Source organism: Calonectris borealis, chromosome 10 (genome assembly GCF_964195595.1).
Source record: "Calonectris borealis chromosome 10, bCalBor7.hap1.2, whole genome shotgun sequence".
Taxonomy (NCBI): Eukaryota; Metazoa; Chordata; class Aves; order Procellariiformes; family Procellariidae; genus Calonectris; species Calonectris borealis.
Window position 1 is genome coordinate 10,540,167 of NC_134321.1, and position 13,684 is coordinate 10,553,850.

The 13,684-nt window shown below is 35.1% G+C and overlaps 1 protein-coding gene across 2 annotated transcripts in view; it reads left to right on the forward strand.

The window, feature by feature from the left end:
• The first annotated feature begins 3,267 nt into the window (after window positions 1-3,267).
• The window catches only part of CFAP20DC (CFAP20 domain containing), a 78,390-nt gene continuing 67,973 nt past the window's right edge, over window positions 3,268-13,684 (forward strand). For both annotated transcript variants that reach the window (XM_075158456.1, XM_075158455.1), the window contains exons 1-4: window positions 3,268-3,554; window positions 5,848-5,937; window positions 6,435-6,528; window positions 8,415-8,487. In XM_075158456.1, the coding sequence (XP_075014557.1) occupies window positions 3,534-3,554; window positions 5,848-5,937; window positions 6,435-6,528; window positions 8,415-8,487 (278 nt within the window). In that variant the 5' untranslated portion in view covers window positions 3,268-3,533. The remainder of the gene's footprint in view (window positions 3,555-5,847; window positions 5,938-6,434; window positions 6,529-8,414; window positions 8,488-13,684) is intronic.

Consider the following 13,684-nt stretch of genomic DNA (forward strand, 5'->3'; position numbering starts at 1 on the left):
GTAACTTAATGGAAATTGGGAAGTTACAAGTAGGCAATATATGAGCAAAAATGTATTGCAGTGTCACTTGCAATATTTTTTGCCTTTATGAAAAACAAACTGACATTTCACTGATGTGTTTACAGTAATCAGCTTTATGGTGTGAATGAGCTGTCCTAACACAAATGCTTACAAACTTTGGTTCTAGTTTACCTTTCATTAAAGTTAGGAAGAGCCATCTTGTTATGAATTTGATAGTTACAAGGGTCATCAGTTTTCTGAGTCTGTATAAAATATGTTCTGCAAATTAGTGAATAATCTACCTTGCCCATATGTATGTCAGTTTAAAAAACAACTGCATTGGTGACAAATTTTAAGCCATATTGTAAGAGTGAACTTTATTTGACAATTTGAAATTTGAAGATTTCTAGAGTACTTCAATAAGTGTTCATCACCCCACAGTGTTTTTGTATTTCTTTTTACTATCACATACTTTCTGGATGTTCTCTCTTCATGTATTTCTCCACCCGTTCTGTGATCCATTATGAAAGTCTTTAATTATTTGATCATCTTTTCTATCTTAAGTATATCATTTGAATGAGAACTTTTCAGTTCAGACACATGCTTCCTCCACTTAAATTTAAGAATTAATTAGTAGCAGAAATTTTTTGTGTGATGTAAGTGTGTGTCTACATGGTGTTTTACCAGTGCATGTATGTCCTTTCTGTGCTCAGAGCCAACTGAGAACTATTTCATACAATACAGTGTGGAGATAAATTAGTGATGTCAAGCCAAAGCTAATAAGCACTGCTGGGAGGCAAAGTGTATTAGCACAGTATTGAACCCAAGTTAATATATCAATATGGCTTTCACTCACCTTGCACTGTATACAGAGCTATTTGCATCTTCCTTCAAAACCCTGTGTGATGTGCCATCAGCGGACTGTCTCTTATGAAAGCCAGGTATACTTTATGAGAAAACAGGGAAGAAAACGAAGCATTACTTCCTATGTCTTATGTGTAATTCTGACTGCAGTAGTGTCTGCAAACACTGTAGCTGTCCACCTTGCTTCAGTAGCAAGTAGCTTTAGCCTTTCCATGCTGAAAGATGGTATGGTAATGAAGATGAAACTTGGCCTCTACATACTACACACTAAATGTTTGTTCCAAAACACGTAGTATGATTATAGCCAGCAGAAGACTTCTGACAAGAATAGTAGTAGTAGTCTCTGAAAGAGATGAGTTATTCTTTTCAATCTCAGAACTTTATACGTGACTCTTGTATCAGGACCCCTCACATTTATTTAGTCTTAATATTTTTCCCTGAGATGTAATAAGGCATAACAGAACTGCAAAATATGTGAGGGTTGTGTTAGGTGCATGATGCTTGGCAGATCTGGAACTGATTTTTTAAGCAAAAGTAAGTGAAAGTGCTTTGCTTCAAGGAAAAAGCGGTGTCTTCCTTCGCACCTCCTTCACTTAATAATAAATAAAAATTGGGGGATGGTGAAATCCTTAGTCCTAGAAGGGCAGGTGCCTCACCATGTGAGTTACAGTAATACACTCATTGTAAATATGTACTGTAGGAGGGCGTGACTTCTGCCTCTCTTTCACTACTGGCTCTGGCAAAGTGAATGAAAACAGTAGGTCACTCTAAGATTAGTTCCACGGTGCCGTTACTTCTCACTAACACATGAATCATGCAATTTTGAGTAGTTCTGGCTTGTTTAAAGCAAAGATAGAGCTGCAGACAAAAAAAGTGAATGAACAGTGATTTCCAAAACAATTGCTCTGTATGTAAAGTGAATATATATACAGAAGGAAGAAATAATACACTGGCTTTAGAAGTGCGTTCTTTAAAAGACATTTCTAAAATGTCTAGTTCATAATTTAGAATAGTTCAGTACAGCTATTAATGTAGTCACTCTTAAAACAATTATGCCAACCTAACAAGTGGGAAATTTGTATAGAAAATGGTCTAAAATGCAGAGTAATGCAACTGGTATGTTAGATGTGCAGTGGCAGTATTAAAGTAATACGATCACAATACTAATTATGGTTTTTGATAGGCCTGTTACAAATGCTATGGTTTCTAAATTTCACTTTCCTTATGATCAAAAAGTTTAAAATGAACTAAAGTTTCTGGCAACAGCATGGGATAAATTTCTAATGTCTGATTTTTTTTTTCCCATTTTTATTTCATTTACAGACAACTTTAAGACTTAAAGTAATTGTTGCTGATTAAAATAATTGCAGTTAAACATCAACAGATTTCATCACATTTTCCTGAGTGAATGATGATATACTTTTTAAAATAAAATGCTGCTCTAATCCTTTAAATGTGTACATTGTTTATGAACTCATGCATATTGTCACTGAATTTCTAGTTCATTCACAGTCATACATCTTTGTATAAAATTTTTTAAACTCTTGTCACTTTCTGGTTGTGAGAGTTAAACTGTTCTTTATGAGAAGCTATATTTATATTCTCCTGGTCAGCATATTTGTTTTATCTGTTAAGAAAATGATTTCAGGCTCAAAAAATTCCAGTAATTAAAAATAATTTAATTCTTTAAGTGATCTGTGCCTAACTGAAGCAATGAACATAAACAAAGTATATCATATAAATGAGAGACACAATCTTGTGAAAGGATTTTTCTGTGACTTGATGAGCACTTTCAGTTTCCACAGTGAAGGTGCATGTTGTCTCTTGTGACTGGTTCTACCTGTCTTTAGAGATTGACAACTACCTTTTATGTTCAGGGTCCCTTCACTTTCTGTTGACTTCAGGTGAAATTGCAGACGCTCAGCATGATCAAAGAGGGACGTGGGAGGCTTCCAGTATCAGTCCCTTCACTTTCTACTGTTCTGATTCTCCAACTGCAGACGTATCTTAATTCACATTGACTTTAGCAGCCGTCAAATAACTGAAGTGCTTGGTTTGAGTCTTAGACTAATCATCCTCAAAGAGGGCTGAATGTGAAAGAAGATAATTTGCCTCGGAAGTATCTGCCAAATATCTCTAGATGGAGTGGTTTCTATTGCAGCTGTTCCATATGTTTCTCTTTTTCTATATTAAATGTTAAGCTCCTCTTTAATGGAGTCTAATGCTTTCCAGTGGGCTCTTGATAACAAAGAATAATAAAAAAATGTGTATTAAAGATGATTTTCAAGCATTTATAATGCATGACAAAGCCTTCATTGTTAAAAATAAGGGCTGACATAAAATTACTAGTTTTACTTGGAATATAAGGAAAAGCAGCCCTGAGTACTTGATGTGTGAAGAGAACGTTTTCCAAGACAGCATTGATATTAATATTTTTTAATCTTAATTCCTTTGTGGTAGCACTCTGCAGTTGATATACATTCTGTACTCATGAAAAGTATTTTGTAATAGTATTCATATCCTTTTAAAATATGGTTGGGGTTTCATTATAGGATTTTTTCATGTCAAATCCTATATAAAGTTTTTTTTGTTTTTTTTTTCAGTGTAGTCTGTAAGTGTCTTTACTGATTGAGAAGCTGAAATCATTTTTTGCCTGTGAAAGCTGGGAAATGTTCAAAAATCAGTATCAGGTAAAACAGAAATAGTTTTATTTTTTACTTTCTGTCACCTCTGAGAGAACTCAATTTAAATGGCTTATGGGGGGGGAGGGGGGACGCAAAAAGTCCAGATACAGAAATGTTTTGGAATGCTTCATTATTCAGTATCTTTATAGAAATCTTATGAAATAGTGGGTAGCTGCTGATGCTGTCAAGTCTAGAATGGACACCAACATGGTGTTACCAATGGCTTTTTGTCTGGTGTGCCTTCCCTGGCCCGCAAGGCACGCCATCTGCTCCCACCCAGTCATGGAAGCAGGCCCAACTCTTAAGGTATGGTCAGAAATGGGGGGTTGGTTTATTCTTTTGGTCCAGCACAGGGTTGTGACAACACTAGTCGCATCATTCACAAACCTTATTATCCCTTTTACTGTTTCCTGGCCTTCCTTTTCACCATGCTTTGCTTTCCTTTCTCTGCACCAATCACCTCCTGAGAGAGCAACCCACCCCTAATTACTTTTCCCCACTGGTCCCAGATGTGCTACATCTATATGCAAAATTGTATTTCTGATGCTGTTACCTAGGCTATCTCAGCTTTATATGGTATTTCTGATACTCTTGCCTAGGTGCTGGTTGGCTTTGCAGGATTGTGCTCCCCAAAAGATGCTGCATACTCCCCTCCAATTGATTGTGGAGTTTGACAGTTTCTTACTTAACCCCCCCTTGGCCATCCATCCCCCACAGCACTACGTAACTTTTGTCAGCTTTTCGCATCAATGTTTGTCAGCATTTTCTCATATGTCCAGTAGTTTTCCATGTCCTGTTCAGTTCGTTTAACCTCAAATCAGGGCCTACTCAAGGACTGCAGTATTAACAAAATGTATTTGTAAATATGGGAGGAAAAGCCACTTGTTTGTTAAGATTTGCTACAAGCACATACAACTTGGCAGTTAAGAATCTTAACTTTCTGAGAGCTTGATCCTGTAGTCCTTAAATATGTCAGATAACTTTCAAATTGATAGTATGCCATTTTTTTTTAATTTTTTTTATCCATTATAAATCTAAAAAATATTTTAGGAGTGCAGTTTATGGAATGCCATTTTGAATCTTCATAGAACTTAGTAAGTCTAGTCACTGGGGCTAGCCATTTGACTGGGAGCTGCCAGGTGTGGATGGGCAGAGGAAAATACTTAATTCATATACAGTGCAATGTTGATGTTCTCTGAAAGCATAATTTGAAGAGCATTTATTTTGCTGGCAAGACTGCTTGCCTCTGTTGCTCATTCTGACTTGTGTACAATTTTTTGGGCAGCTGACCATAAAGAGAATTGGGGAGTGCAGGCAACTAGGAATGAGAAGGGACCGGCAGAGTTGTAATGATTGATTAGGTCAACCATGCTGCTGAAAAAATGCTTATCAAACTATAGGCTGAGTACATCAGATGTCACAAAAAATGTGACATCAAATGGGAAAAATATTGAAGCAAATAATTCCCTAAGCAGAGGTGATAAAGGCTACCTCCCCAAGAGCCGATTCTTTGATATCTAACAGGGCACACACTCTCTGTAAGGAGTTTCTACCTGGCAGGGGCATTCATAATTTTTTTCCAGTATTAATTCTCTGATGCCTCATGAAGGCTGCAGCATGAATACAGCCCTTACCTTTTTATGGTGATACTGATAGGATCAGATCTACTGTGAGGCCACTTAAGTCGGCCCAGAAAAGATAGTAAATTTTTGTGAGTTTCCCAGACTGTTTGGTCAAATCAGGCTGGAATTTGGTAATTGGTAGAAATGTTACTGGGAAGTGTCTTTGACATACTCACATATGTAGACAGAGCCAAACATATTTACATATGTAGACAGATTGTATAAACTTAATTTCCATAGGAAATCAGACAAAACATCCAATCTGCAACAGTTTTTATTTTTTTAGCAGTATGTTTTAAAACTCAGTTCATTTGGTGAGTTGTAGAAATAAACCATATCCAAATATAAATTACTAATCTCCTGCATGTTTTTAGAATTTTTACAATAATTTTGCTTTTTAGAGAATGACATTATAAAATAATTTAAAATATTCCATGGTGTTCCTTCAATTTTATGTTCTGATCCTCTAGTAAAGCCAAATATTGACTACATGGATTGCTATATTATAGTAGTCTAGAAGCTGTTATTAATATTCTGCTGTCTGACTGATCAGTAATATTGACTGTGGTAACAGCCTGATGTGGGGACGGATTGTTCTTATGTGCTCATCTTGACCATTGATGATTCAGTGCTGAACATTTGGTTGGATGATGTATCCTTAAACCATTTTATCATAGGGTGGCCCATTTGTTGAAATATTCAGTGCTCAAGGCAAGAACCCAGGAGCAAAATGGAAGATTTTTGGCAATCCATCAGCTATATGGAAAGTAAGTTTTTAAAGAAACTTATAAAACCTAGAGTATAAAACAGAAAAATGTGAATGAAGCTTAAAATTAGAAGGTAATGAGGGCTTTGACCTGACAGTGGAGTTGTCACTTGCAGTTCTGTCATAATGACAGACTAAATGACTACTTAAATTAGTTCTTTATGCCTGCTTGCAGTCTAGGTTGGTCGCAGTGTAATTTTATAGTTTAAATATTTAGAAAGTAATTTTGCTATTCTGATAACAAATGGATTGAGTTTGGATCATTGGATCATGGGTCCTGTTTGTCAGCATTATTTGTTCATAAAACATGCAAGTAAAGGACATATTTCTATGGATTATATTGTTACCATCATATTTGAACTGCTGTCATACTTGCAGTGCTGTCTGCCATTTGTGATTTAAAAAAAAAAATGTAGCTTTGCATGTTAGCAGCATGGTTGGTTGTGAGCAGAAGGATTCTATCTGGATGCTTATGTTTGTTATTGTTCCTTTTTGTAGGAATATGATAAAGAAGTAAAAGGCTTTGTTTTCGTACTTGAAGGAAGCAGTCAAATCAACAAAATGCAGCTACCAAAGGAAACTAGACAAACTTGTAAGTATCAAAGAATTAAATGTCTGTGATGTTGTTCTGATTATTAAATCAGTCTTATATTGGAATGTAAAACTTACATTATTCTCCCCTTTCTTTGGGCGTAATTCAGCATTAGCAAAGTGGTTTTTCATTAACTTTTTAGCAGGTCAGCTACAAATAAGTAAAAGGTATAGAAATGACATATTAAAGTAAGTGCTGTAGGGAAGATCCTTGTTGATAGGATGTTGTCCGAGTGCTGCTAGGTTCACTTCTGTACCTGATCCTGCTACAGACTGATGTCTGGCAAATAACTTCTGACTCCGTTCAGCACTTCCTAAAGTCAATAATTCTATTGGCATTACAGAATGTGAAATAGGTTCCTGTCCCCTTTCTCACTTTACTTTTTAAAGTATTTTCACTTTTATGTATCAAATAAGCACTAGCAGTACAAGGAAGTTACACCCAAATTTCAGCTGCATTTATGTGATCAGTCTTTGATGGGTAGTATGGAGTGTTTCCCCAGGTTGTCTATTACTTGCACCAGAATCATCAGAATTTATGCCTTAAACTCTACTGCAGGGTGTTGTACCTTATGAGGCCTGTAAAAATGAATCGAGCTGGTTTAGAATTAAGTGCTTGCTTTTGAAGAAAAATTGAGATGGTGATTTTGCCAAATGAAACAGGAATCTTCTAGTATGCTTCTCATGCAGGGTATATAATTACAAATTAGTTTTTCCAAACAAACACAAAAAAAAAAAAGAAATTGTATAATCTGGTCATGCACTCAGGCCTTGAAGATTAATCTGTTTTTATAAAAGAAATTTACTGTTATCTTCAGTATAATAAATACTAATCTAATGTATCTTTCTGAGAAATCCAACTTTAATTTGTTTATTGCCAATGTTACAATAAACTATTACAGCCTAAAATGAGGTTTGAGAACTAGTGTTGTAGATTATCACTGCTAAGATTAGTTTGGTTTTAAATTTGCTTTAGCTAGTGCTGCAATACCACAGTTGAATTTCTATCTGTTACCATTCTGTCTCCCTCTGTCTCTCTCTCTTCCTCTCTTGAGGTGTATGTACCTCAAGTATTTCATTTATGTCAAGTATACGATCTCCCAGTTGTATTGTAATCTTTGAATACTCTTCCAAAATAAAAGATGTTATATATACAAATATAATTTGGAATTTTAAAAGTGTCATTTGACCCACAAAAGGAAGTTCTGAATTGGCATTCTTTAGAAGAGGCGCTAATGTTGCTGTTGAGTCTTGTTAAATCAATGAAGAGCAGCCTGTACCCTCCCTGATGAATAACTAACAACATACGGTTCAATTCAGACAGCTTTGTACTATCTGTTTTCCCTTGATAGGGAGCTACCTGAATCCTGAAAGATTTCTTGTGTTTGTTCCCTCAGTTAAGCTCTTTTGCTATTGTTCTAAAAATCAGAAGCCTCCACTGAGCATTGTTGTCATGATCTGGATTGCATTTTTACCCCAGGGTTTTCTGAAGTTGTTTAATAAGGTGTACGTTGTCACAAACGTGAGTGCAAGTTTCATATGACTAAGATAATATTGATAGGAGAGTATTATTTTATTTTATAATTCCTATGGGATATTTGGTGTCTACATGCTCTTGGAATACAGTGTAGAATGGTAAGTAAAAAAAAAAGTTCCTTTTATTTTCATGAGAATTCCACCAAAGCCACAGATGGGACTTCTAAAACAACACTTCTATTGCAGTTTGAATTGGTTTTCTTCAGATCTTCTCATGTTCATATGTTGTGTGAACCTTGGGAAATAGTGTTGCAGGAGCATAGCTGTGTGGTACAAAATTGAAATGCTTGATGGTGAAATGTGCATCTGCATGCACACAGCACGTGTATTTATTTTTTTTCCTGTTTCTAGTGGGACTGATCCAGCAATTCCTGACACTTCAGATTTTTGTGCCTTTGGGACAAGACTTCTCCACTGAGTTACTGTAAGATGCGTAAAATTTCCTTGAATACTTGATGTAAAGTGAATGCCTGATTGCAGCCATTAATTGTGGTGGCAGATTTTGCATTAAAGTGCGGTGACTTATCAAGTCAATAAGAAGTAATTAAGCTAACGAGATCATTATTTCTTGGATGTTTTAAATACTGACATTCCTTTGAAGACAGAACAAACTCTCAAAATCATGAATGAAGATGGTGAAAAATCTGAAGAAATGAGACATGAATTTATCAAACATATGAATATACTGGCTCATGAGGGTCTCTTGAAAATTCAGAAGAGATTTGTAAATAACTATTCCAGGGCCCTTTGGTTCAGGGCAAAAAGAAATATATATTCTAATAATTGGGGGAGAAAAAAACCAACCAACCAAATGGTAAAAAGCTAGAACAGCAAATGGAGTGCTCAATTGGTATAATTATGACCATACTGTAAGGAAAGAGAGGTACAGCTGAAACAGACTTTTTTCATTAGTTTGATGTGGAATGATTTAATAGAGTTTTAAACTTGGACAATTGTCAGTCTTTGGAATATGTCCCCCCTAGTGGCACCAGCTGTTTATAACCAGCATAACCTACTCAGCTTTGTAGCCAGTAGAACACCTAAGATTTGGATTAACAAAAGAAATATTATGCCATTAGAAACCCTGCAAGAAAAGATGGGTTGAATGATGTGCAATTAAACTGAGTAAAGTCAATGCAGAATTTTATTTTTGTTTGTCTTTCTGTAACTTTGCATTCATCTGTACCCATAGGTGTCAGCTTTTCTTGATTGTCTGAAGTCTCTTGTGTCTGGAGTAAGGGGAAACAACTCTTGTAGGTTTAAGTCAAAGAGGACAAAATGAGATGCTGAGAAAATATCATTCCAGCTATACTGTAGTAGAGAAACAGTATTCATTATAATGTGAATAATCTATTTTATGAAATTAGGATGGTGTGCTATTTTATGTTGCTGGGTAATTCTGTTATCTTCTGTGCCTTCGAGTCATCTTGGAATATTTTGGTTTTTTACCAAAGAATATGCTAGTGTGAATTGAGTCATATTTATTAAAATTCCTCAGTGGATTTACTAAAATACCTGCATGGATTGTTATCTCAGTGATTTGTGAGTTAGTGGGCATTTATAACCTACATCATGTTGGTAACATTATACATTCCTCTGTGGCATGCTTAATTTCTAACATGATTTTAGAATTTGAACATTGAGAAAATCTTCAAAGGACAAATTAACTTACTTGGCACAGATCTTCACCAGAGAATATTTTTGCTTCTCCATGGGGCATGGAAATTTGAGACGGAACACTGGGCTCAAAATACTTGTTCTAAAGACAGCTTTCACTCTATGTGTCAAGATCTTGGTGCAGAAAATACTAACATTTTACTAATTTAAAGTGAGAAACTGTTGGCAGGAAAGCTGGTAATTGTTGAATAGACCAGAAAACTGCAGGTTTTCAAGCAACTTCCCTTTCTCTTTAATTTCTCTTCCTACCACAGCCTTTATACATTTTTCTGCTATGTTTTCGTTTCAAGGTAGTTCTTTTTATTTCTTACCTCATTTTGAATAATTTTTTTGCTTAGATATTAAGTATATACAACTTTAAAGCTACCTTTTTTTTTTCCCCCCTGCAACACAACGAGCTTCTTTGTGTGTCAAATCACACTGACTTTTCTGTTCTTTGAATTTCCCGAGTGTAGTTCTGGTTACACTTTCTGCCCCTATGGTTTTAATTGCTGCATTACTTCTAAATGTGTGTAACAAAAGGGACAAAACAAACAGGATATGTCATACAGTAAACGGAAACCAAGTACATAAATTTGCTTCTCAGAGGCATTCTGTAGACAGATGGCAGAGACTTAGTGACAGGTACAGGAATTCAGATTTTCTATAGTGTCGTATTGAGTTTGGTTCTTTTGGGTCCATGCCACTTATCTATACCTCTTAACAAGAACCTCTTTTCTACTTTTCTTCTACTCATTTTATTTTTTCATCACTTGCTTTTTTTTGATAACTCAGAGAGGTCTAATTTTCTACCATCTCTCCCACGTTTCTTTGCCCATTCTCTTTCCAGCTCATATGTAGACTTTATCTTTTCTCACTACTTCCTGTTCCTACCATTACTATGTTCGTCTTATAGCAATATATGTATTTACCTCTATAATATTCTTACATACTTCTATAAATTTAAAAACATGTATTTTATATTTGCTATATATACAGTTTATGTAAACATATACTGTATTGTATGTAAACATATTACTGTATTTACTATATAAATTTACTATATTTAAATAGTTATAACTGTTATTTTTCACTTCTTCCTTTTTCTCTTTTCATCAACTTTCCTGATTCTATATTAGTAGTATCAGAGAGCCTGATATGAATCCTAATTCTCTCCCCTTCTCTTATGTGCAGTGATTTCAGTGTCTATGTGGATGAAGTAATCTGACTTAATACATTTCCATATACTTTTTACAAAAGAGTAGATGTTAAATTCAGTGTAACTGTCTCATTACTTAATTACTTATGTTATTATCAAATGATGCTTGTTCTGATCATTACGTAAGTTCATCAATGCATTCAAAGTAACTGGAGCTACTTCAAGGTGTATATGCCTAAAAAGTACAATCTCATTTGTCCCCCACTTAGTGCAACTGTATGCAGAAGTTAATAAAACTTCTTTAAAAATAAATATAGTACTAAGTTTTTTGTTAGAAATCAACTGTAACTTATTGATGTACCTATAAACTCTTTCAAGACTTACAGAATAGACAGTCTATTTTATCCTAGCAGACTCATGATAATCCAGTAAGTAAAGAAGACAAGTCCTTCTCGCTTCACGTGACTGCCATTCATTTCTTTTCACTTCAGATGTTTTGAAAGGAATCTCTTGCTTGTTTGTGGACAGAATATTGATTGTGCTGGTGCTTCCTGGAGTTTAATGTTCGAGGATGTTCTCTTACATAATCTGACTACTTACTACTGAATCTTTGAGTAGCTTCAAGTGAAAATTGATAGCATACCAAGCCATCAAATTTACTTTATGTAAAAAACACTTTGGCAAGTTTTGTAATAGCTGCACATGATACTTTAGGGTGCATTTCTTCCTCTCCCATGCTGTATAGAGGTTGGAAATATGAATTTAGTTTGAGCCTCATCCTCTCTTTTGCATTCTGTTCAGTGATTGATCTGATCAGCAAACAAGAATTTCTTCAAACTTGGCATTTTCCCAACTCTCTTTGGAATGACATCTCAGAATTAGCATGGCCTGAAACCACAGTTGTAGCTTATTTTCACTCTGTGAGGAGTGATGGTTTTGATCATACATAGAAGCTTAGTGGGTTTATAACACAAAGAGGTGCTCTTGATTTATTGAATAAATGGGAACTCTGTGGAGTTTCAAACTCTGGAACATACCTGATAAGGTTTAAGAAGTTCTCTGTCAAAGCTTAGCTAGTTATGTATAGAGGAATCTGCAGGGGGAAAGGGCTTAAAATGTCCACATTCTTAAAGCAGTTGTACTTGTTGATAAGAAATTTTATTGCAAGGCTTGTGAACAGCGCAGTAGAATATAGATTGTTGTGCTGTATTTCTTTTTTTCAAACAGTTCTTTCTGTAAATGTAAGTTTATTACTTTCAAATTTTAATAACCAGAACATACTAGATTTTACATGCATAGCTAATTTATTCATAGGCACCATAATAGCTTGAATTTATATGAATTACATGCTATCATAATTAGTCATCATTTTAGCTTTGCTGACAGAGATATGATAAATTATTCATGTTAATCTAAAACCCAGCATGTTTTCAGATACAGAACAATAAAAATATGAATCTTGGTTAGTCTTGCAAAACTTAAACCAACCTTTTAAAATTAGAAGCAGGACATAAATGCTAATTCTATCATATAATTCTGACGGTATTTGGAGATTTTAGATAAAGACTGAAGGTAAACTTTATTGAACAGATTTAGCTGGAGACATTATTTGAAATTCTGATATTTAATAGCATGAGGCTTGCTCCTTGAATTTTTTGTGAAGCAGGAGTGAAATACAGAAACATTCTTAAAAGTATTAAGGTATGTTAAATTCCATAGCTTACGAAGGAGGTTAACTCATATATTTGAAAGTAAACATTTTTTTAATAACTATTCCAGTCATCACTTTCACTGGAGTACCAGCGCAGCATGGGTGGTAATTTAGGAAACAGATATCTCAAAAAAGATATCTCATGAACAGGGTGTCCCGCTTCCAGATATAAAAAAGGATTCATGCAATTATTATAGAACTGATAACAAAATGCACAGTCCTAGTTTAAAATTATGTTGCTAGGTGGATTAGCCACTTGGTCTGAAAGAAGATAGGTGCTTGGTCTGAAATAGGTACTTTCCTTCCCCCTAGTCAGGATAAATCTATTACCCTTATTCTGCAAATATTTCTAATTTCTCGCATTTGATGACTTTCATTGCTTCTGCAGCTGTAAAACTGTTCAAAGTCTTCTTAAATCAATAATTTCATTGCTCGTTCAATTAATCAGTATAAAACATCAGGCAAGGAGAAAGACTTTTTCCACTGTTGATCTTCTATTCTAGAGCTTGCACACATCCATATTTACTTTCTGCTTATTGAAGGAATCTTTTTTCCTTGGCCCTAGAACTTCTTCAGAAGCATATACTACTTGTTCTTTTTCCTCCACGATTATCAAGATCTCTGACTATTACCTAAAAAGTTTGTTCTCTGAGTGCCTCTTAACAGTTTAATTATGAGTTCATCCTTCTCCAGTACATCTTTAGACCATCTGGACTTTCATGGAACTGTTCTTTTCTCTGCCCTTCTTGAGTCCATAGATGGACTCAATATCATACTACCCCTCCATACCATTTGAGGGGTAGTAGTGGATCCTTCTTTTCCAGCAGTGTTTGTTTCAGTATTTGAATGTGTACCCTCTCTGTGCACAGTGTGAATCAGTTGTGTTTCTGAACGGTATCAATCAAGGAACTTGTCATTTTTAGTGTTGGTTGAACAGATACAGGTATGTAACAATGTTTCTTTTATCTGAGGAGTTGAATATGTGCTCCACCCAGAACTTTCTCAGACGTTGAAACTCTCTTTTCCTTCAATGGCTATAGACTGTGTGTAATGTGTCTTTTGCAGAAGGCTCTTTTGTTGGATTTTTTTTTTTCC